We start from the raw sequence: 23,617 nt of genomic DNA, 5'->3' as shown, positions 1-23,617 counted from the left end.
CAAATGCGACAGAAACCTAAGGGTACTTGACAGGCTACAGACAACGCACTGAAGTATCATTCACTCGCCTGCTCTGCTGAACTTTATAGAGCGCTTGACATCCATCACACACTGTGTCCTCATTTCGACGGAGCTGGATACTCGCGGTCGGTCAATAGGGCAGGAAAAAGTGTTGAAATGCAGATACTACGCGGGTAGTTATTAATCAGTCTGTGTCGTAAGATTGAAAACTTGAGTTAAAGCAATTAAGTTAAACTGCCATTTGTTTAATAGAGTTTAGAGATTCTCGCATTTTACAAAAAATGTAAATGAAACGGCTTGTAGTGAACTTTTTGGCTTTTTGGGGCTGTTGATCCATCACAGTGACAAGTTTACTATGACATCTGTGTAAAATGATAGCGTTTAATGACGGTGTCATGTAGTTGAGCTATTTCTGTCCTGATGCGTGGGCTTTAATGGAACAAACATCACAAGCCTCCTGCGTATTAATGCAGATGGTGTAATCAGGAGAGTGCTTTATGAATTCATTACCTTTCCTTCTATCCATCTATCTGTTTATTCATATGCATACGTCTGATGTTTTAGCACTAAATGGCTATTCATGACCATCCACACCTCTCGGGTTAACTGGGGCGGGTGTGTTTATGTCTCCAGTGTCAGAACGAAACATCAGCTTTTGGTGGTTATATACTCACCTGAAGGCCGAACCCAGAAACCCTGGGTTTCAATTAATATGTGTGGCACTGAGGTAGTAGCCATTAAATACAGAGCAAAGTAAAGGTTAAAGACAGGCTGATGTCCAATCAGCTGCTTTTGTGTTTTCACATGCACCTCTGTTCAATAAGTCAGAAAGGTTGAGTGAGTATTATTAATTATTTGCCTTTAATTCTCCTCTTCTCTTAGGAGTCTCTTCAGCAGCAGCACCTGATGGGCGTCACATCTCAGACACCCACAGGCACAGGCACGCCTGCATCTTTGGCCACGCCTCCCACCACAGTCCATCCTGTCCGCCAGACATCCATCGCCGCCCAGCACCTCAAGTCCCAGCGGTCCATTAACACCCCGGCCACTTCCACGCCTCCAAAGGTCCGTCCTCAGAGCAGAAACCTCCTCCTTAACTCTTCTGAAACAAACTCGAGCGGCAGTCAGCCAAAATCCCGGCAGGCTCAGCAGCAGCCACAACAGCAGCAGCAGCAGACGCAGCAGCCGACGGTGCAGACGCAGCAGGACGGGCAGCTGTCGGTGACAGACAGTCCGGCTCCTGGGCTCCCGTACCAGACGAGCTCCGCCAAAGAGAACCAAGTCCCGCCGGCAGGCGCAGAGGAGGCAACGGACACGCCCACAAAAAGCACCAAGAAGCCTCAGCAGTCACAGCTGCAGCCGCCACAGCAGCATCTGCTCAAGCCAGTCGTCAATAAGCAGGTGAGTTTCAAAACAACAAAAATATACACAAGAATCACTGTTAAATGTCATGTATTAGTATTTAGTATTAGTATTTATTTATTTATTGTCATTGTCAAGAACAATGAAATTGCGTTTGGGGCTTCCATACAACCCAAAAAAAAAAAAAAAAAAAAGAAGAAAATAATAAATACCCCTTATTATGGGACAGAATCTAACTACTTAGACCAATACGTGCTTGTTTCAGGGTTCTCAGTCCACTTTGAACACCCCGTCCCTGAATGAGCGGACGGTTGCCTGGGTGTCCAACATGCCACATCTCTCTGCTGACATCGAGAGCCTGCGGCCGGACCGTGAGGGCCAACTCAAAGAGTACTCAAAGAGTATGGATGAGTCACGGCTGGAAAGGGTTAGCAATTTTTTCCCCCCCTACACCTCTTCAAATAATACACATAACGTTTGCACCTTTCGTCCACACGTAAACGGCGTTTTCGGTCACTGAAAACTGAGATTTTTAAAAACTCCGGCCAGGGTGGATATTTTTGAAAACTCAGTTTTTGCATTTACGTGTGGATGAGAAAAACAGAAAATGCAGCATCAAAGGTGTGCGCCTTTTTTGACGTCACACTGTGCGCCACGTTATTGTTTTGGTGAAATGAATTTCTACAATACTGTTACTGTTAATTGTACTCTCTGCAGTTTTTAAATGCTTACATATACACACAGTTACTGTCCCTCCACACATACCACTCGGTTCTGCTTCTATGCTCCATCCTTGTTTACTATTTCCCACCGAGGCTTCTAGACTTCTGATTGGCCAACATTTCTACACGGTTAGGAATATATCGCCACCTGTTGCTTTGGCATGTTCCTAGCAGCGTTTTCCTTCATTTCTGCGTTTACGTGTGGACGGGATTATTTTTTTAAAAAGAAAACGGAAAATCTCCGTTTTCAAAAATACCCGTGTACGTGTGGACGTAGCCTCAGTTAATGCAATGTGTTTAGGCTCTGTGGCTGCAAACCAGCACAAATTATCACCCTTCCACCACTTGACAGCTGGTATGAGGTGTTTTGTGCTGGTGTTTGGTTCCTGCAAAACGTGGTGCTGGTCATTATGGCCAGACATCTGCACTTTGGTCTGGTCTGTCCAAAGGGTTTTGTTGTGAAAGTATTTTGGTTTATTCTTTCTAGAGAAAACAGGCTTTCTTCTGGCAACCCTTCCAAACAAACCGTACTTGTTCAGTCGTTTTCAAATTTTATTGTCATAAACTTTAACATCTAACAGGATAACTGCGGCCTGTAAAGTCTGAGATGTATCTCTCGGATTTTTTGTCATTTCACTGAGCATTTTGCCATTTGACCTTGGGATGAAATAGCTGGGACGTCCACTCGGAGGAAGATTGTGGCATTGTGTTTACTAATACCTGAATGCCCCAGACCAGCAAACTGCCAGAACTTCTGCTTTTCTAGAAGAGCTCACAGTTGTTGAAGATCAGTTAATCAAGTGCATTTGATTAGCAGCACCTGCCTTCTGCTTACCCTCTTAGTTCCTATAGAAGCTTTAAAGATGTACTTAGTTTTTTATAGGGCTGTAAAGGTGTCATCCTTGTGTAGCCATGAATCACTTTGATCACTGCTGTCACATTCTGACCACTTGTGCATCTGCGATGTGTGTTGGATCTCCTTCATTGTGTCTGATCAGGATCCTTTAACTGAAGTTTAATTTAGAAGAAGCAGCTGTGCAGATTCAAATTTCTTATAAAGAAATTTTGGGGCGACCGTGGCTCAGGGGGTTGGGAAGCGCATCTGTAACCGGAAGGTCACCGGGCTCTCTGTCCTGGTCGTTGTGTCCTTGGGCAAGACGCTTTACCCTACTGCCTACTGGTGTTGGCCAGAGGGGCCGATGGCGCGATATGGCAGCCTCGCTTCTGTCAGTCTGCCCCAGGGCAGCTGTGGCTACAACCGTAGCTTGCCTCCACCAGTGTGTGAATGCGAGAGTGAATGAATAGTGGCATTGTAAAGCGCTTTGGGTGCCTTGAAAAGCGCTATCCAATCCATTATTATTATTATTATTATTATTATTATTATTATAAAGCATGGTGATGACTGAATATTGTGTTGCTGTGTCTAAAAAATAAAACAAACACAAAAAAATGCAAATTCTTTTTTTTTTAAAGTCAATGAATGCGGGAGGACTGTCGTATGCTGGCATCTGTCACAGCTGAGGTCGTCAACCAAATGTTCTCCCTCAGATGCCTCATAATGTTTAGGATACTGCGTTGACAGATTGGCCCTGAGGGTACAAATTGTACAACACAGTAAAAATCAACAAAAAGACAAACTGGTGTGTGAGGATCTTTCATTTCTGTGTGGATCAGTTGAATCAGACTGATGCAGAATTTGATATTTGCTCTGTGCACAAGTTTGAGTTCCCTTGTGAAATCACACATATGCACAAATGGTCAGAACAGGACTTGTAAAAATAGCAGCCACGCTGGAAGCAGCCCAGAGGTGCACAAGGAGATGACCTCAAATGGAAGATTGGCTAAATATAAAAAGAGTGCAGTTGATTTTTATACATATGCATGCTTCTCTTGCCTCCAGATTGGAGCTTTAACACAATTATGCAGGGGTATTGGCAGAAAGCATTTTGTATAATGAATAACTCCCACACTTGCGCCTATTTTAGAAACAATGCAGTGCTTAAGAGATTGAAACTGGTGCACATTAAAGCCCAACACTACTCCACTTCACATTTATCCCACTTGTTGCTCAGCATAAAAGAGAACTGAACAACAAAGTGTCGTCTCCATGGATAAAATCACTCATCATTCAGGATTTTTTTTTTTTCGGAATACCAATAATGACATGAGTGAAGTGCAATTATTTCATTCATTCTTTCAGGTTAGAGAATACGAAGAAGAAATTCACTCGTTAAAGGAGCGACTGAAGATGTCTCATCGCAAACTTGAAGAATACGAGCAGCGACTTCTGTCGCAGGAACAACAGACCAACAAGATCCTGCAGCAGTATCAGAACCGCCTGGAAGACAGCGAGCGCCGCCTGAAGCAGCAGCAAATGGAGAAGGACTCTCAAATCAAAGGCATCATCAACAGGTGATTAGTGTGGCGTTCAAGCTCAGGCTGGTAGACGTGAGGCTGTGCCAGTTACTGCCGGGCTTCATCGTGCTAATGAGATTTATCACACTGATATACATTTTTTTTAGTTGGCTCGCACACCAAAACTTTAAGTCAACACTAAGTTTCAAAATAATGCCCAACATCACAATAAAATATCTAACTGTAAAGTGGAGTGCGATGAAACAGAAATGGTGCTTTTAGCATGGGTTACACTCAACGCTCATGGGACCTGGTCAGATAAAGACTTCTGTCATTAGCAGTCCATTTTGTTTAAAAGCACTGCGAGCTGTAGACTGAAGCTCTAAAAGGTGGTTAAAAGATGGTCACCAGCTTCTCTAGGTTTCCAGAAATTGCCTCTAGCTGTTCTGAAGCTCAGAATAACACCGCTCGGCTGAGTGGAGGAAGCAGCATTAAATGCCATTCGAAACTAAACTCAAAGACCTTCACAAACTATGACTAAATATTAAGTACTGAAATGCAGCTTGCGTCATGCCACATGTATCATTGTTCAGCATTTTGGGAAACGTTCTCTTTCTTTCTTGCAGAGAGTTTAGAGAGAAGATTGGAGACAGTTAGCATTAGCTTAACCGTAGCGTTAGCATTAGTTTTTAGATTTCTGTTGTTTTTTTGTTTTTTTTTATAGGATTCAGAGGATTTCACTATGTATTTCTTACTTACTCACTTACTTTTGAAAACTCTTTACGCCAAGCTAAACGCCCCCTGCTTTGACTCTGTGGAATTTTTGTGTAAAATCAACTGATCGTCACCTTTTGTGTATTCATCCACCTATTTTTACGCATGTTACACAGCACATACAGTGGATACTGCACTGTGCAAATGTTTTGAGGCGCTGCTCATTTCTTTATATTTTGCCTGGAAAAATGGTAAATAGATGTAGCAATTAACAGAGTTAATATAATTTTAACCCCCCCGCCCCTTTATTCTTCAACACAGCCTGAACCCCTTGATGCAGCTTTCATGTCATTTCTTTAAGTAGTCTTCATGAATAGTTCTACAGTCTTCTTGAAGGACATTCAGAGCTCTTCTTTGGATGTTGGCTGCTTTTTTTGTTCTGTTTTCTGTCAACATGATCCCACACTGCTTTATAATGTTAAGGTCCAGGCTCTGGGGAGGCCCATCCATGACTGATAGCATTCCACTGTGTATTTTTCTATCCAGGTAGGCTTTTACTGCATTGGCAGTGTGTTTGGGATCATTGTCATGCTAATAAATGAAGCTGTTGCTGTTATGATGTCCAGATAGTATTGCATGGCACCTCAAAACTAATATTACCTATCTCAGTTTTCATGCGATCTCTAATAACGCTATCTTAAATTCTGAATATTTATAGATGACTGTAAACATTTATCTCAAATTTGAAATTTACATTCATCACTCCTTAAGACCTGTTGCCATACCTCAGCCTTTTCTTCCTGCTTACCTTCCTTAAGAATGGCTTCTTGACAGCCACTCTTCTATTCAGATTATTTATGATGAGGCTTGAGTGAACAAACAATAGACTGACCAAAGGTCCAGATGCATCTCTCACTTCCTGTGTCAGTTTTTTGCTGGATTTTTTTTTCCGTATGTCTTAAGGATGAGACTTTCAGATACTGTTCATCTGCTGTAGATGTTTTTTAGGCCTGACGTCTCTTTTTTTTTTGTCAAGGAGATATCAAGGAGAGATTTTCCTCAAAGCTCTTTTAGGAATCACCATTGTGGTTCAACGATAATATTCTATGCCTCTCAAACGGTGCAATCTTTGGCATTTTTCATAAATTCAACAGAAAAAAATGAGAACACACTGCTAGTAACAACGTTCCTGAAGAAACCATTTCAAATTGGTTCTTTGATAAGTTGTCTATGATGTGTAGACACAACACTCATTCATCCCTTGAGTTTCTATGTTTCAGTTATGCTTGAATAAAGATCACTTTTTAAAAAATCAAGAAAGTCGGCCTCCTTCAAAGCGAAAGATAAAGAAATGAGGGTTCACTCAAGCCTTATGCACAGTATGGTATAATCACAAGTATTCTTCTTTTAGCTGCTTCCATTAGGATTAGCCACAGTGGATCATCTGCCTCCATCTCATCCCAGCACTCTGCATGTCCTCCTCAGCTACATCCATGAACTTCCTCTGTGGTCTTCCTCTTTTCCTCCTGCCTGGCATCTCCATAGTCAGCGTCTCTTATCCGATGGATCTACAATCCTCCCTCTGCACATGTCCAACCATGTCAGTCTTGCCTCTTTGGAAAGCTCAACCCGAGCTATCCTTCTGAAGTAGTCATTTCCAATCTTGTCCATTCTGGTCCTTTCCAATGAAAATCTTATCTTCAGCTGTTCCACCTCCACCACTTGTCTTATAGTTAGTGCCACCAACTCCAAGCCTCCTCTCAGCCTAGCTTCAACAACTCTTTCCCATATCTTCATGGTATGGCTCATGAGCTTTATTCCACCCCCTGTAGTTATTACATCTCTTCTCATCGCCCTTGTTCTTTAAAACTGGTTCTAGTGCATGTCTTCTACATTCCTTAGACATCTCATGTGCTAAAATCGAGTTAACCACTCTGGTCAATAAATGCTCTGCCCTCTCTCCTAGATATCTCCACATCAAATATGTCAACCACCTTTGTACTCTTCATCCAACACTGTGCAGGATTCTTCCTTCTTCAACTTCCATCACTTAATCTTTGTCTTTACTCACTTCCTCTTCTCGATTGTGTGTCAACCTACACGCTGCCATCCGATGCTCCCCTGACACCACCTTGCAGAGTTGTATCTGTTTCACATTGCACCTTCTGCATAAGATGTAGTCCACCTATGTACACGCCACTCTTATACATACATGCTGTATATTCACAAGTATGCAAGGCTGAAATTTTGGGAGCACTGCATGAAACAAAATGCATTAAAGAACGAAGGAAACAGATTTATTATAGATGTGCCACTAGTGCATTAGACTAAAACATCCCATCTGTGCGAGTGGTTAGACTTTAATGGTCCGTTCCCACCTAATGTGTCATTCGTCACAAAAACTGCAGGAAAATTAAAAAAACTAACAGCGAGGGAGACCGTTCATATTGGCTGTGCATAACCTGTAATCGGAGGTTTATTCACCAATCAGCAGCTGGCTCTGTTTAATAAGTCCAAGAAAGGGTATGAAGAGTGTAGTGTAGTGTAGTACTTAAAAAAGAAAAAAATATATATGTAAAAATTACACACTTGTCCTGTGGGTGGCCTAGTATCTTTCAAGCTTTTATCCTCTACCAGAGGCCTGCGCAGTATCTTAGCTGTTCCTAGGACTGCGCTCTTCTGGACAGAGATCTCGGATGTTGTTCCTGGGATCTGCTGGAGCCACTCGCCCAGTTTGGGAGTCACTACACCGAGTGCTCCGATTACTACTAGGACCACTGTTACTTTCACCCTCCACATCTTCTCAAGCTCCTCTCTCAGCCCTTGGTATTTCTCAGGCTTCTCATGTTCCTTCTTCCTGATGTTGCTAACACTTAGTATGACTACATCTATCCGGCTGCTATATATCAGCAGTAAAAGACTGATGGGGTATTGGTGAATGCCATAACTACAGAACGAGGTGACATTAGAGTTTAAAACTGAAACCATAGGTGCATCTACTAAAACTCATTATTATTCTGAGTTTGATTCTCAGTGTTCTCAAATTTAAGGACAGAGGTCAAGTTTTCTAATAATCTTGTGAGTTTGATGAAGAAAAAGGTAGGATTTTGAAATTGATATCATAATTGCATCTACCAGGGGGCTGAGGAGAAGCACTGAGAGCTGCCAGTATTTTCTTTAATTTTGTTTTTGCAGTTTTCCACCATTTGAGATGTGACTCGCATACACAGCATCATTATTGTTCTTGTTTTATTTTTGTTTTTCTCCTTTCTCCACATTGGTTAAATGGCATCAGACTTTTGTTTCCACAGGGTACCGTTTACTTGCTGAGTCGAGATAATCTCGAACCTTCAAACACAAAGCAAATTAGGCATAATTCCCAAATGTGGTACATTTAAATATAACTAATGCCAGAAACTTCACACCCATTAAACTAGAATATCAATGTAAACACTTCTGGTGTGGTTATGTGTCAAGTTATTTAACACTCATTGATTTTACTGTAGTAAGTATTAAAAGGAGGAGGAAACCAGGCCAGAATAACAAAGATGATAGCTTTGGGGCAAATACTACTTGGAATGAAGTTGAGTTTATAACTAATGAGATGCTGGTGTACCACAATAAATTCCTTTCTGAAAGCTACATTTTTACAAAATGCACAAAGCTAACATGTCATCTCATTGGGTTGAAACCATATGAAAAGATGGGTGTACACTTAACCGTCTTAAACACACTCATTTCACAAATTCTCTATCTCCGCAGTTGAATGTGAACTTCCTCAGTAGCTGAATCAGAGCCTCCGGAGGCTCTGATTCAGCTTCAGGCAGCTCTGAGGATGGCTGAATGTGCCCACAAACATGTCAAGACCTTAATATCATCATATGGCCGCATAATCCTACAGTAAAAATGAAGAACACCGGCTTCATTATTCTATTTTTGTCAACCGGTATGTTTGTTTCTATTTCCCTGTTGTCAGACTCATGGCTGTGGAAGATGAGCTGAGAGGGGGTGCCATTCCTGATATTAAGCCTCGAATCCTCACAGACCAGGTTTGTGCCTGTGTCTACCTCTTTTATCATCCCTATTCGCTAATCCAGTCATGTCCTAAAACACTTTTGCTTTATTCTTGCATCACATCCAGAGCATTTGCCGCAAAGCCAGTGCAGGGGAAAAGTTTGCAGCTGTCATACACGCCGCTTATCCCCATCTTTCAAAAGTACATATGTCACATCTGAAATCACATCTTACCATTTACTGCACACGCCTGAAGGGGGAATGGCGCTGATTCTCAAAATCAACACCTGGGGTTTATGTACTGAGTGTGTCTATGTGAAGGAATAGCACGTCTTCAACACAGAAACCGAATGTTATTTACCACAAAAACACGCATTCATCATTAGAAAACCTTGACTGTGACTCACCAGCAGCATCACAGTAATCCTTCAGGGCTTGGTTTCATGAATGCACCATGTGGGCTGAATGGTGACGCAGGTGAAGAGGCTGCGCGCGGCTGCTGAGTTAGTGCCGAAATGTGCTGTACTTAAAAATATACTGTCACCTTCTTTTGAAGCTCTCGGTGTCAGGAGCAAACAGTAAAAATAGCCTCTCGAAAATACAGACCACACATAGAAATCTTCAATGGGCCTGCTGTGAGATTGTAAATGTTTTTACACCAGACTTCTCAAACAAATGTGAGTGAGTGATGAGGAAAAACAATCAAACCTTGCAACCAAATTTAGACCCTAGTAAAACAGTTTCATTTGGGCTAAGCGCTAAGTAGGATTAGTCTTTTAGCTCAAAGTGCTGTCATGGGGTAAATACTCGCTGAAGAAGAATAAATGTGTTGAGAAATGTTATTCCTTCAGATCGGGGGAGTTGTGCTAATTACGATGAGCCTCCTCATGACCGAAACTGAAATTTAAACAAATGGTTTAAGACATGTTTGTCTGCCTTCTTCAAAGGAATTAGATGGAAAAAAAATCTTTATAGAAGATTTGAAACTGCTGCTAGCAAACGTTAGCTTAGCTTAACACCAAGACTGGAAACTGGGGGGAAAAAAGCTACTCTGGCCTTTTCCAAGGTGTCTTTCATGCACCTCAGAAGCCTCATTATTGATGTATTAACAGCAGATTTGGATTAAAGCTAATATCAAACTAAAAAAAAATCTATGAAACTGAGCCTGCATTGTTTTGGTTTACTCTAGATTAAAAGTGAATAGTAGGTTATGTGTTGGTCTGGAACCTCTGCTGGTTGTTTTGCAATAGTTGCTTTCAGTCCAAACCTCTCTGGTGGCTACAGTCTTGTGCAAAATCTTGAGTCACCCCTCAGTTCTTTATGAGGTTTTTTTTGACATACACAATTTGTGCCAATTTCTTCAGTTAAATCTACAAAAAATGGCAATGAAAACACAGTTTGATGGGCATAAAACAGTATTTTTATACCAACAAGGTGATTGCAAAAGAGCTATTAGCTGAAATCTTGGCATGATGTGTAGTGTGGAGGGGGAAAAAAACAAGTGTCAGGCCTAAAAAAAAAACCTACCTACAGCAGATGAACAGTAAGTCATGTCTTGTAGAAACAGGAAAAATCCAGCAAAGACCTGACAAGACCTGAGAGATGCATCTGGCCCTTCAGCTGATTCATCAGGCATTTGAAGCCTTATTAGAAATGATGTCTATGGAAGGATGGCCACCCAAGAGGCCATTCTTAAGGAAGGGAAATGGGTAGAAAAGACTGAGGTATGACAAATTACACAAGAACTGGATTGAAAGTGATCATCAATGTTTACAGAGGCGGTCAGAAGAGAGGTACAACAGTCTGTGTCTACAGCTAGTTGTGTTGGGGATCTTTTCAAATTTGATGGAATCATTAGTGCAGAAAAATATTAATTTTGATCTACCGTGCAATATCATCTGGAAGTCATCTGATTGGCAGCGGCTTTATTTTTCAGCACTGCCAATGCAGTAAATTCATACCTGGATAGAACAACAATAAAACACCCTCAGTCACTGATTGGCCTCCACAGAGCTTGAACCTCAACATCATCTTGAAGATGAACAGAACAAAAGTCAGCCAACATCCCAAAAAGATCTTTGAATGTCCTTCACGCAGGCTGGAGAACAATTCCTGAAGACTACTTAAGAAACTACAAGATAGCTGACTACAAGAGTTCAGGCTGTGCTGAAAAATGAAGGTGGTCATTACCAAGTGTTGACTTTAAAGATCATTAGAACTGTACATTCTGTTTTTGGTTTATGTCCATTTAATAAGTTTAATAAGTTTGCACCTTTTCTCAATTTTTCTAGCAAAATATAAAGAAATGAATGGTGGCTCAAGATGTGTTTGCACAGTACTGCACCTGACTGTGACTGCCAACTGTGGAGTGCAACCTGTGAACTAAATAGCCTGGAAGTCTTTTTCCCTGTATTTGCATTCTCATCACTAATAGGAGGTCTGAAGTGCTGTATTGACCTGAGAGCAGCTGATACCATAACATAACCTCTTGTTATAGCAGATGGCCAGTAGCAAGTTAGGGGTAATTGCTAACCAACATTTTATATTTTGCTTTGGCAACTCTTGTGCATTAAATATAAGTACTTACTTTGTGTTAACGACCTAATAATAATCGAGTACATTGAGTTATAAAGACTGACAGTGACTCTGAAAAAGTCTCTGCACTGTGAAAGCACCTACTGCCTACCAGCTAACAGATTTTGACAGAACCACAGTAGCTGTTACCAGTCTTTGTGCTAAACAAAGCTAACCAGCTTTTTATATGCTATACAAACATGTGTGGTATCAGTTTTGTCATCTAACTCTCAGCTGGACATCCTATTTCCCACCCTCATGAAGATTTAAATGAAGAAAAGTAGTAATTTGACCCTTTTTCTCTCCCTTTAGTCTATCAGCCAGGGATATGGATCCTGACTGCCAGTTCCAAAGTGACCAGAGTTCATGATGGTCACTTCAGTGTAAGAAGACTGACTCAGACCCTTCTCTAACAACCCCCATCAAGACAAAGCTCTGCAGTGGATCCAGCAGGACTACTGGAGGCGTCAACTCACATTCTTAAATAAATAATGACAAAAAAAAAAATATTGCACATATTCAAACTTAGCCTGTACCAGAACTTGACAATCAGCTTAGCACGAGGACCAATGTGGGAAGTGAATCTTCTTATGAGCCAGTGCCACAACAATGGCAATACTATACCTACTGAGTTTCTTTATTTAATCGGGAAAAAAGTAAGAAGAGGTGTGCAAAACTCTGGGGGATAAAGATGTGCTCACGGTGTTCCCTCCTACACGCAGCACGGTTTCTTCTCGCTAAGGTGGCTGCAGACAAAATGTAAAATAGGCTTTTTATAAGCACAATATCCCTTCATGGTGACGCCTGTGACGAGCGACAGGCGTCGAATCATTTGCCAGCTGTTTATCCTCTGATGCAGGGCCCAAGCAAAGACATATTTTACTATTTGGCTCTGGTGAAATCATATAGTAAAATATTGTCATTGCAAAAGTATTTTCACTAAAAAAAGAAAAAGAAAAGGTGGTTATCATGATTTTTTGCATCCTTTTTAGTCCATGCATTCCATCTAAAAAGATGCCAAACAAGTCCTACAGTCACCTTAAGTGTTTAAGTACAATCTGAATCTTCTCGTTGGTTTACTTTGTCCTGGCACGCAGTGTAAAGCCTTGACTTTCAGTGTACAGAAAAATTATTTCGTAAAGCTACTAAAATCTTTGCAATAACGGCGAATACTTTACAAAAATAAGCTTAAATTAACTTTATAGTATTATTAATAGTGATAATTGTGATAAACTACAGTAAATCTAACATTTCAAAACAGTGCTACAAAGTGTTTCAACGCAGCATTAAAGAAAAATTATGGGAGAATGTAAACATTTGGTTTAAAGATGCACTTCACCAGTTTTATACAGTGTGAGAGAACTAGTTAGCCTTCTTGGTGTGGCTGATCAGAGAAAGTGATCCTGTCAGTGATGCCATCTGTGCTTGAACCAAGTCCTGTGCTACGGAGCAAGTTAAGCATACCCAGGATATCTGGCTTCACTTACCCTAACATTTGCAGTCAGGCTCAGCGGTCACATCAAGGTGGTTATCAACTTAATAAGTTCACCCAGAGTTTATCCGTCTAGCTACGTTTACGTTAAAGGGGTGGCATTAGCAGCCATGAGACCACTAGCAGCAGAGCGACTGATTTTACAAAAGTAAGCAAAACTATAATATTAGAAAAATATGAAGAGCTAAACACAATACAGATGTAAAGCAACAGAGCTGCAGACAAAACAGTAGAAAGGCGCTGTAGAGTAGTGTTAAAAGCAGTGCATGAATGTGTGTACGCTTTAAGTGCTTTTTTTAGTGAGGCTGGAAAGACCTGCTGTATTTAGAAAGTTGAACCTATCTGCAGCAGTATCAGTGCTCTGTCACTGAGTCACAGGGAAATCTGATAGATACGCCATTAAATCAATATTGTTGCTTACAGGATGGTTTTAGCTTTTATTCCTGCAGCTGGTGTTCAAGGGTCTAAGAGCAACAAATATTAAAATATAATTTGGTATAAAGTCCACAAGTACAAATAGGTGCTCTGAGGGATCTTCCAGGAATAGTGAATTGGTTGATACTTTACTGATTTTGTATTTGTTGATCTCTGATCTCAAAGATAACCTGCTCTGGACTGCAGGTCAGCAGCAGAAGTTGCCAAGGTGATGTACACGGGTTAAAAGTCTAGCGCCTTTTGTAATAATGAAATCCAGGGCAAAGCCTCAAGTTACCTGGATGAGGCTAAATCCTGCTTTGAAACACAGGTCTTTGAAGACTCCCAGGGTTTGTGCTACAAACTGGGACTGGGGACATGACAGTTTTTCCTTCCTAATAACTACCTAACTCCCCTGGCCAAGGCCGATGCCTTAGTTTAACATATTAAAGAAAGTGATCTATAACTTAATGGTCCAAAGGTTAACCTCTCCCCACGTTTAATAAAGACGGAAACAGCCTAAAGGTCTGGGACGTTTGTTGTGCTAACTTCCAGCAGATCCTAAGTCATGTTACTACTTAATTTCTTGTTGTTTATGATATGTTTTCAGAAATGTCTTGAAAAGATAACACTAACACAGCTCGTCACAGTTTTCCTGACCTCATAGGAACTTAATTGCTTACCTTAATTGCCTGTGTGCTCTTTTCAAGTAGAACTGCAATAATGAGCAATTCAGTGAACTAACAAAATTAACCAGCAACCGTTTTCATGATGAGATTATCAAACAGTGTTAGGCTGATGCTTCTCTTACAAAGTAAACTGGATTTATTTTGGGTTTTTCTTTTTGCTCTTAGCGATGCAAAATGTCCATTTGAAAGCATCACCTTAGGCTTTAGGAATATTTCATTGAGCATAGTGGTTCTAACTTGGCCTAAACCAGCCTATCATGCCTGGTATTTTTTTTTTATGTGTATCTTTTTTTTAATGTGGTTTTTTTGTGTTGATTTTGCTGCTTGACACTTTGTAACCCTGGTTTGAAAAGTGAAATATAAATAAAGAAAATTTAACAAACATGGTCTTAAAACGAGACGTGCACCCGGACGCAAATCTTATATAACAAGTAGTGAGTTACTCATCTGTTGTGTTTAATGTCTCTGAAGCATAGGTGTGCAACAGTTCTGCATGTGCTTTTTAAATGCAAGGACGAGCAAGTCGGTTTGCTGTCAGATATACTGATGTACAAAAAACAAAATTTACAAAAAAAAGAAAACTACTTTGACACGGCTTTCTAATTGGAAGGCATCTTTTTTAATCCAACCTGCTGACTCTTCTGCTTTTTTCCAGAAGAGTGTGGCATTCAGCCTTTTGCATTATACAACATGGGAGTATAGTGAGAAATGGTCAGAAATCCGAGAAACGAGAGAGGACACAGTGAAACCAACTGAACAATAAGACGTTTACAAGCAGGGATATGTAGTATATGTGCATAGGATTTGACTGCCTTACAGTCTGTGCCACAGGGCCCAAAATAACAATGCCAATACAAAAAAGCTGTAAACTTTGTATATTAAATGTCTTTTTCTTTTTGTAGTCAGGTGATGAATTAATAAGCAGTGTGTTGGTTAACTCTGTATGTTAGAAACATTTACATTGCAAATTTCATGGTTGATATCATTTATCCTAACCTCTTTGCCTTTAAAAAGACATTTTATTTCAAGATAAATATCAATGATACAAAGTTAAATGTTTATGTTACCAGAACTGTATAAAATAGCTTCATGTATATCTATTCTTATATGTAAAATGTATTCGAATCAAGGGTAGGCCTTCAGGCATGTTGAAGTTGTGGTTTAAAAAAAGAATTTGATTCTTATATTATTCTAACTCTTAATGCTGCAATCCAGAAACTGCAGCGCTGCGGCTGCGTTCGTGGGACGACAGCTGATTAAGTTCATTTTTGCTCCAGATGAAATACGACAAGAGATTCGTCTTAATAGCTCGCCTACTTTGTGTAACCAAACTAGCAGTGGTGCTTTCAACAAATGCTGGATTGCAGTTTTAAGCAGTCTTCTTTTGGAAATATACGTTTATTTATCTGGCCTGCATTGCAATACAGTATTTTGAAATGTTATACTGCACTTCTGTTTTCACTTTACAAGAAGCTGCAATCCATAATCTGCGAAAAATGTTTTTAAAGAATATATATATATATATAATATATATATAATATATATAATATATATATATAATATATATATAATATATATAATATATATATAATATATATATATATATATATATATATATATATATATATATATATATATATATATATATATATAATATAATATATATATATATATATAAAAATGGTATACCCATGTATTATTGAAAACTTTCTCTGTATTAGCTGCAGTGGTACAGTGTGCTACCTCTGAAATCCTCCCCTCATCTCCCTTTGAAATTTAAGGTTGTTTTTCTGTTTCGTAACGTTACCTGAGAAGGTACTTTATTCCATTAAGCTAAAAATCCTCCTTTTATTTTAAAGCTACTGCTAACAAACTAGTTATAATTTTGCTTGTTTAATTGCTTAATTCTATTTTTGGATTTCCTGTATGAAACCGTTGCCATCGCAGGACCGTTTCTGAAGTCTGTCATGTTTGCTATTGTATTTAAGTGCCATTAGCATTGCAGTCATACTAATGTTTTTTGAATCGTGGGATGAGATTGAGCGTGTTCCAGGTATTTGACTCTCAGGTGTTATGAGGAACACAGAGATTTGACGCACAGAATAGCGAACTACAAATTTCAACGCCGAAGCAACACAAAGTTCAAAGAGCGCATTAAATGAGGGGTTTGTGCTAACGCTAAAGCAACCGCTCTGCTTTTATCTGGGCTGGCTCTCTGCTCTCATCTCATTCTTACAAATAGTTTAATTTACACCTTCCCTTTTAGCGTTTGTTACATAAGAGGAAGAGGAGTTTATTTTCTTGGTCCAAATAAAAAAAATGTGACAAATGCCCCACTGTAACAAGACTTGATGAGGAATATTATATAAGATGCTACTGAAGAAGTGCTTTATCTTTACATAATCATGACATATTTTAGACGTCGTATGAACCTTTGTTGACCCAAGGGAGAATAACTGCCGCTTTGCTGCAGCTACACAAGATAATAAATGACAATAAATGAGATTATATATGTTGTATATTTTAAATAAGGGTACTTAACATCAACATATTTATGTTTCTAAAATGGATGTATAGCATTTTAGAATGAAGCAAAATATTTTTCTTGGCAGCTATTATTCTGCACAATTGACCTAATGTGTCACAAATATAGAGTCAGTGGGATTTCTGACTTGAATTAGGCCTAGTGGATGTAATACCTTAATTTACTTGACATTTCTTTTGAAATAAGCCATGCCCCATTGATAAGCCATACCCTCCAGTCCCCTGATGTTGTGTGGTGGATGTTTAATGTTGGTAGTTTTATTTATAATGGTAGTTATTGTAGGTATGATTGCGCTTGTAATTATTATTATTATTAGTGTAAGTATACTTGATTGATATGATTTGTTTTGTTTGAACAAAGGGAATGTATTCATTTTTCAGGTGATTTTTCTGAGTGATTTAAATAAATTATTAAATCCCTAATCAAGAATCTGTTATTTAAAGTACTTGAGTAAGTTACTTTTAAACTGAACTGTAACACGTTTGATCCCAACCATCTTAATGGGGAATCTTCTTAACACATGAAAGTTGCCCATGGAGTTCCACATGGTTCTATGCTGGGACCACTCCTTTTTACATTATGCATACATTCCTTAGGCAGTATTATCTGAAATGTTGCATATATTTTCTTTGCTAGCCAGATGATACCCAATTTTATTTATCTGTTAAGGCAGATAATGCAAATTGGTTAATTAAATTATGGTGTCTTGAAAATGTAAAGGCCTGGATGGCCACTAATTTCCTACTTCTAAATTTAGACAAAAACGAGGTTACGGTATTTGACCCTAAAAACTTCATAAACATGGTGGTTTATATACCACTGCTGCATGTCATTAAGCGGTATCTTCTCTGTGGATGTTTTATTCAGTCTCCCCGTGCTTTTTTTTTTCTCTTCTCTTTTCCCTGAAACTGGTTCTACCAGAAGTTTCTTTCTGTTGATGAGTTTTTCTTTCCCACCGTCACCAAGTGTTTCTCCTAGGAGATTGTCTGATTTTTGGGGTTTTCTCTCCAAAACTGCAATTTTTACTTTAGAAAATTTATTGAAGCAACTGTTGTTGTTGTTTGGTGCTACATAAAAAACCCCGAATTCACATCTGATATGTATACTGAAATTGACTGTGCGCTCAGTTTGGAGAATTGTAAGATTCAATATCTAAGAACCATAAAAGCACATTTGAAAAGACAGAAAAGTCACTGTGAGACTTTTATGGGGACAGCCTGGGGTACATTTTCTGAGCTTTTCAGTAAAGCAGTTGATTAAAAATCCACACGCACAGCCCCAGATCATTCTTAGTCTCCCACTCATTGTGGAGGAGGTGCCAGTCCTCTGTCTGAATCCATTTCTTGTCTTAAATAAGCAAAATTAAGATTCAGTAAATGAACTTGACAGCTGTACCAATCAATATTTCATAGTAAAAACAGTCGAAATGTCTAAGTGAAATGTGAAAGAGGTCATCCAGAAGGACAAACCCACAGAGAATATCAACCAATAGCTCTACTCTCTATTGAACAGCTTTACTGTTTTGGTTCACTCTCAGCAGCCGTGTTGCTTCTAAAAAGAGCCAAATATTTCACCAGGAGAGTCCAAACACAGAGTTACATGGAGAATTAATATAAACATAAGAAAAACGATATCAAACCCCTGATAATTTTGGATGCTGCTGAATGTGTGTGCTAAACATGTTTTTTGTGGCATCTTTAGAGGGCGATAAAATTCCAGATGGTTTCATCTTGTTTTGATGCCCTAAAGTAGTCAAGTAAGGAGCTAAATGAATAAACAAATGCTTCTCTTAAAGAAAAAGTGTTACAAATTAGGAAGCGCACTTATTCCGTTATTGGGAAAACTGGGTTCTCTTATACAACACAAAGACTGGTGGTGCCAGGCAATCAATGAAGTTCTAAAAAAATGAAAAATAGTATTGTACAAATGAATTTTTGTATGAATTAAACAAATATAACATATCAATTAGCTTTTCAGCTGAAGGAGGTACTAGGCAGACCCAGCTGCTGCTTTTTATTTTCAGTCTTTGTGCTAAGCCAACTGCCTGCAGCTGTGGTATGACACAGTATAAGATAATTACAATGAGAGTTCAGTGTTTTATTTGGTGCAATACCACAATAACAACATTTTAGTTTCGCATTCAGCAAAGTCATAAAATCTTCCAATGTTGACAAGCTTGGCCTCAAAGTCAATCTATATTTACTGATGCTACTCAAGCTGCTATAATACCTCCCAAATGTATACCTCTTAATGCTTTAAACTTTCAGATATACTACCAGAAGCTTCGCCAGCTTCTTTGTCATTACAAAGGAATAAAGACCAAACTATTTTCAGTCAAAATGCACTACAACAGAACTTGTCCTCTGCAAACTCGCAGATTCCTTGTGTCACAACTAGGCTAATCATAATCCATCCCCTCAAGTAACAACCTGGCTTAGCATTTTCCCTTGTCATTTCAATGGCTGAGTGGGTAATGGGATGTCAGCTGCTCTCCATCAGAGATCTGCATGATGCCAAAGGACTGCAGATAACCAAATGTCTGGTACCCTGCAAGAAAATGAAGGTGAATCAGTTTCACAGCTTCTGCTGCTCTTTCGGTTTCCTCTCAGCAACTCCTTCACAAGTCCCGTTGGCTTGTAATATATTTATGCTAATTATTGCCACACTTATATGTCTGCAGAAGCCCACACCTTCATGGTGAATTGAGTCATGTTTTTCAATGTCAATAAAGCTCATTTAAATGTGAAAACACAGAGAGATCTCCTTTTTTTATGATGACTTCTCTATGCATCGTTAAAAACTGACAGAAATAATTCGTGCATAAGCTACTTATCGGGGTAAGTTGCTTTATAAAATACAATTAAAACCATGAGGATTTCTGAGGCCATTCTTGAGGATTATAGCTAAATGCAGAAGGTAATGGACTCAATGTAGCATCTTAAGGGAATAGCTCGATATTTCAGTATTCTCCTGCTTTCTTGTCCTTACATTAAAATCACTCTCGTGTCTGTGTGTTAAACGTAAATCAGGAGAAAGTGGACAATTAGGAGGAGGAGAAATGCAGCTAGCCAGGCTCAGTCTGAAAGAAATAAAATCCACACCTCTAATGCCTCAGTCACATTAAAGTAAAAACAAAAAAAGGATGGTAACTTCCTCGCAACTGAGAGAAAAAATAAAGTGTTGGTTGCCTAGCGATTGCACATTTCACCTGGTGTCAGGCAACTTGTTTCCAAGGAATCGTGAAGTGAGGCCATGGTCCAACTCAGACTGACCAAAATCACTGTCAGACAGATTGACAAAGGTTTTCCAATAACTTCAATTCAGTTCAGTTTTATTTATATAGCACCAAATCCCAACAACAGTTGCCCCAAGGCATCTAAACAGGGTGCTCAACTCAGCTAGTTGCAGACTGGTGGTTTTCTGGTTATACTCCTATATAACAGCAAGGTTTCCCAGTGCCTATGCCATTTTGCTCTTAACTTGCCATCCTGTAACAACTAAGTCACTATTTGTGGAGGACATGTCTGTGCAGGTTCTCTGTCATCCAGGTCATAGTACTCTAAGGAGCTTGCGAAGACTTCTTTAACTTAAACAAGTCCAGTCACTTTCAATCCAAGCTCCCCCTTTGAGCTTGAAGGTCTGGCTCTGAGTGGCAGCAGTTAATGTGAATTTCTGTTAAAGGTAGATTTCGCTATGTAGACATCGACAGATGGCAACAGATTTCTGATTTTTGCAGATTTATCTCACTTAATCACCGCATTATCACAAACAGATTGCACGTAGATGCCAACTTGACCCCATTTGGCCCATTTAATTGCAAAGTGATATCAGACATGAATTGGTCTTACTACCCCCTTTATCAACATGTTGAACACCAAAGTTGCTTTAAAGAGCCAACTGTCTGCAACTGGTCATGCACCTAGTCCCCATCTTTGAAAGCAAGTACACTGCACATGGTTGCAAACATTGTTGTCATGCTGCATTGTTCAACTGCTGTCTTCCACAGAGTGACCGTAACACTATTACTGCATTATTCCTTACTTGTTTAATCAACACTTTTCTTCATTAGTAAAACAGGCCGTTACTTTTATTAAGCTAACCTGTTACATGTTAAAGAGACAAGACAGTAAATTAGCATATTTTCCTATCTTTGAAAAAAAGTATTTTTTTAAAAATACTAAATTTATATTTTCACTGGATAACAGCCTCCTCTGAAATGTGAATGTTAGTATGCTGTGAGTTTGGGCCTCATCTGGTTTTAAAGATAAAACAATAGTGCCATCTAGTGGCGTACTCCAGTGTCAGACTGCTTTATGACCACTAATCACATATATTCATTTTTATCCTTCTTTCGAGAGAGTGAGGAAGTGAGACACAGAAATCAGCCATATTTGACAGGTGAACTGAAAAACAAAAGAGCAAATTTCTCCTGGGATATACACATTTCACCCAGAAACAAAGCACAGAATGTGCAAAAATGGCCAAGATGATTGGCCTACAAATTCCCCCACACTACAGTCAGTAGTGTGTCAGTTTTTGAGTATAGGATGTGCTGGAAAAACAAGCCTGCTCCCATCACCTTACAAGATCTGCCATGTGTGATTTCTTTGCATGTGTGGAATGGATGGGTTGTTACTGACATCTGGTGTGAATTTGATGTAAATCTCATATTTAGAAATATATTAGAAAACCTAGAAAACTGGTGATGTGCTCAATATTTTGTTTCCCCACCTCATCATTTGGACCACTTGAGTGAAGAGCAAACACACAATACAAACTCACGAGTTTAAGATTAAGATGGATTTTATTTTTTATTTGTATTCAAACAAATGACTCGCACAGTGTAAAACCAACACAATCACAATTTTGACTAACTGTTCCAAATACATCTACACATAAGATTTAAACTATTGTATAGTGTTTTAAGAAATAGTACAAGCAACTGGAAGATGCAAGTGAAAAGAAATTGGACAAGACACTAGAAAGAGCCATTCTTAGAGCAATTACCGTGTGATTGCTGAAAGCTGTTGCAGGTGGCGGTTTTACATGCTAAAAAAGGGCAAGAGTTGCTTGACATTTTAAGCGTGGAATCACGTCTCAACCCTATATGAGAGTGTAGTTGCATATACAGCTGAGCAGTTTTCATTTTAGTAGATTAAGCAATCAACCTGGCAAAGCAATGTAGGCAGTGGAAGGATCTCCTCCCTTTTTGCCTTAATTACATAGTGATAGTTACATGACAGGAAAGTGGGGAGACAGTACACAGGTTACAGGCTGCAAATGGTCTGGTGGCGGAAGCCGGGAAGGACCCAGCCCCCACACATGGGGCGTGCACTCTACCAGGACCTCTTTTAATTAGATTTATACTGAATTAGTGAATACATTTTTACAAAGTGTTACAGACTAAAGCACAAAGCTTCATGCAGACACAAAAGCTTCGGTGCAGCTTTAGTATCACAGCATATCTCAAATATGTATCTTGCACAATCTTAGATGGGAAACCTTCGTATTGCACACTGAAACCTCGGAAAGCATCCATCCTTGTTCCATCGTGTTTCATAAAGGTGTAAGTGTTTCTGTGACCTCACAGCGTGGAGGTTACAGTTGGCAGTGTTGACAGAGGGACGTATCTCCTCGTGTCAGTTTGGGACGTGTGGCTGAAAATGCTGTTGACTGGAATACCCAGCTGGCCTGCTTGCCCTGACCCCGCCTCAGAATTTATACCATAGGGCACCTTGGACGTAATGGCTAAACTTAATTTGAAAAGCACATTAAGGAGAGCCGCACGGTACTCTTTTCTAACCAGGCAGTAGATGATGGGGTTGAAGCAGCTGCTGGTGAAAGCCAGACAGTTGGCCAGAGGGAAAAAGTACGCTTGAGCCGAGTAGAACGAGGGGCTGATATCAACCACGTCAAAATGAATCAGGGCTCTCCAAACCGTGAGGATGTTGTATGGGAACCAGCAGGCCCAGAAGGAGAACACCACCACTGCCACAGACTTTGAAATATCAGTCTTTCGCCGAGAGTTGCCGCCTTTCAGTTTATGCCGACAGAGGAAGCGCATCAGAAGCAGGTAGGAGAGGATGATAATGGTGTAGGGCAGCAGAAATCCCAGCACAACTCGCAGGAGGTGGTTTACTTCGAGCCATGTTGTAACAGGGAAACGGAGCAGGCATATTGTGTCGTTGCCAAGGCCCACATTTTTCAGTTCTGCAAACACAGCTCGGGGTACGGCCAAAATGAGCGCTCCGGCCCAAATAAAAGCTGTGGCCAGCGGGAAAGTCCAGGATCTGCTGCAGAAGGAAGCGCCTGGTTTGAGAGCAGTTGCCACATAGCAGTAACGAGTCAAACTCATAGCTGTGAGGAAAAAGCAACTAGCAAACACATTCAGCCCAGTGAATAAGGACACGGCCTTACATGTGCCCAAGCCAAAGGGCCAGCTATAGTCCAGCGCAGTATCAACAGCCCAAAATGGTAACGCCAGCGAAAACATTAGCTGAGCCACAGCTAAGTTAAAAACAAAGAAATTGATATTGCCTGTGGTGATGGTGTGAGTAGAGTAGAGGAGGAACATTACTAACAAGTTCCCCAGTATTCCAGCTGTAGCCACAATAAAGTAGACCACAGAGATGACAATCCTTAGCCAGTGGGGAGGATTAGGAAACTCCAGCCAGTTGTAAATACTCATATTTTGAAAAATCAGCTCAGAGTTGTT

General features: G+C 39.8%; 1 protein-coding gene across 6 annotated transcripts in view; it reads left to right on the top strand.

Moving 5' to 3' along the window:
* syngap1a (synaptic Ras GTPase activating protein 1a) overlaps positions 1-15,258 on the top strand; it is a 57,605-nt gene extending 42,347 nt beyond the window's left edge. For 5 of the 6 annotated variants that reach the window (XM_012918640.3, XM_012918642.3, XM_004549149.3 and 2 more), the window contains 5 exons: positions 904-1,422; positions 1,649-1,810; positions 4,306-4,517; positions 9,151-9,223; positions 12,075-15,258. In XM_012918640.3, coding sequence (XP_012774094.3) covers positions 904-1,422; positions 1,649-1,810; positions 4,306-4,517; positions 9,151-9,223; positions 12,075-12,101 — 993 coding nt within the window. In that variant the 3' untranslated portion in view covers positions 12,102-15,258. The remainder of the gene's footprint in view (positions 1-903; positions 1,423-1,648; positions 1,811-4,305; positions 4,518-9,150; positions 9,224-12,074) is intronic. The other variant, XM_012918641.3, reaches the window with a different exon arrangement.
* The last annotated feature ends 8,359 nt before the right edge of the window (positions 15,259-23,617 follow it).

This window comes from Maylandia zebra, linkage group LG22 (genome assembly GCF_041146795.1).
Source record: "Maylandia zebra isolate NMK-2024a linkage group LG22, Mzebra_GT3a, whole genome shotgun sequence".
NCBI classification, from domain to species: domain Eukaryota; kingdom Metazoa; phylum Chordata; class Actinopteri; order Cichliformes; family Cichlidae; genus Maylandia; species Maylandia zebra.
The sequence above is the reverse complement of the archived record's forward strand: the minus strand, read 5'-3'. Positions and strand labels throughout refer to the sequence as shown.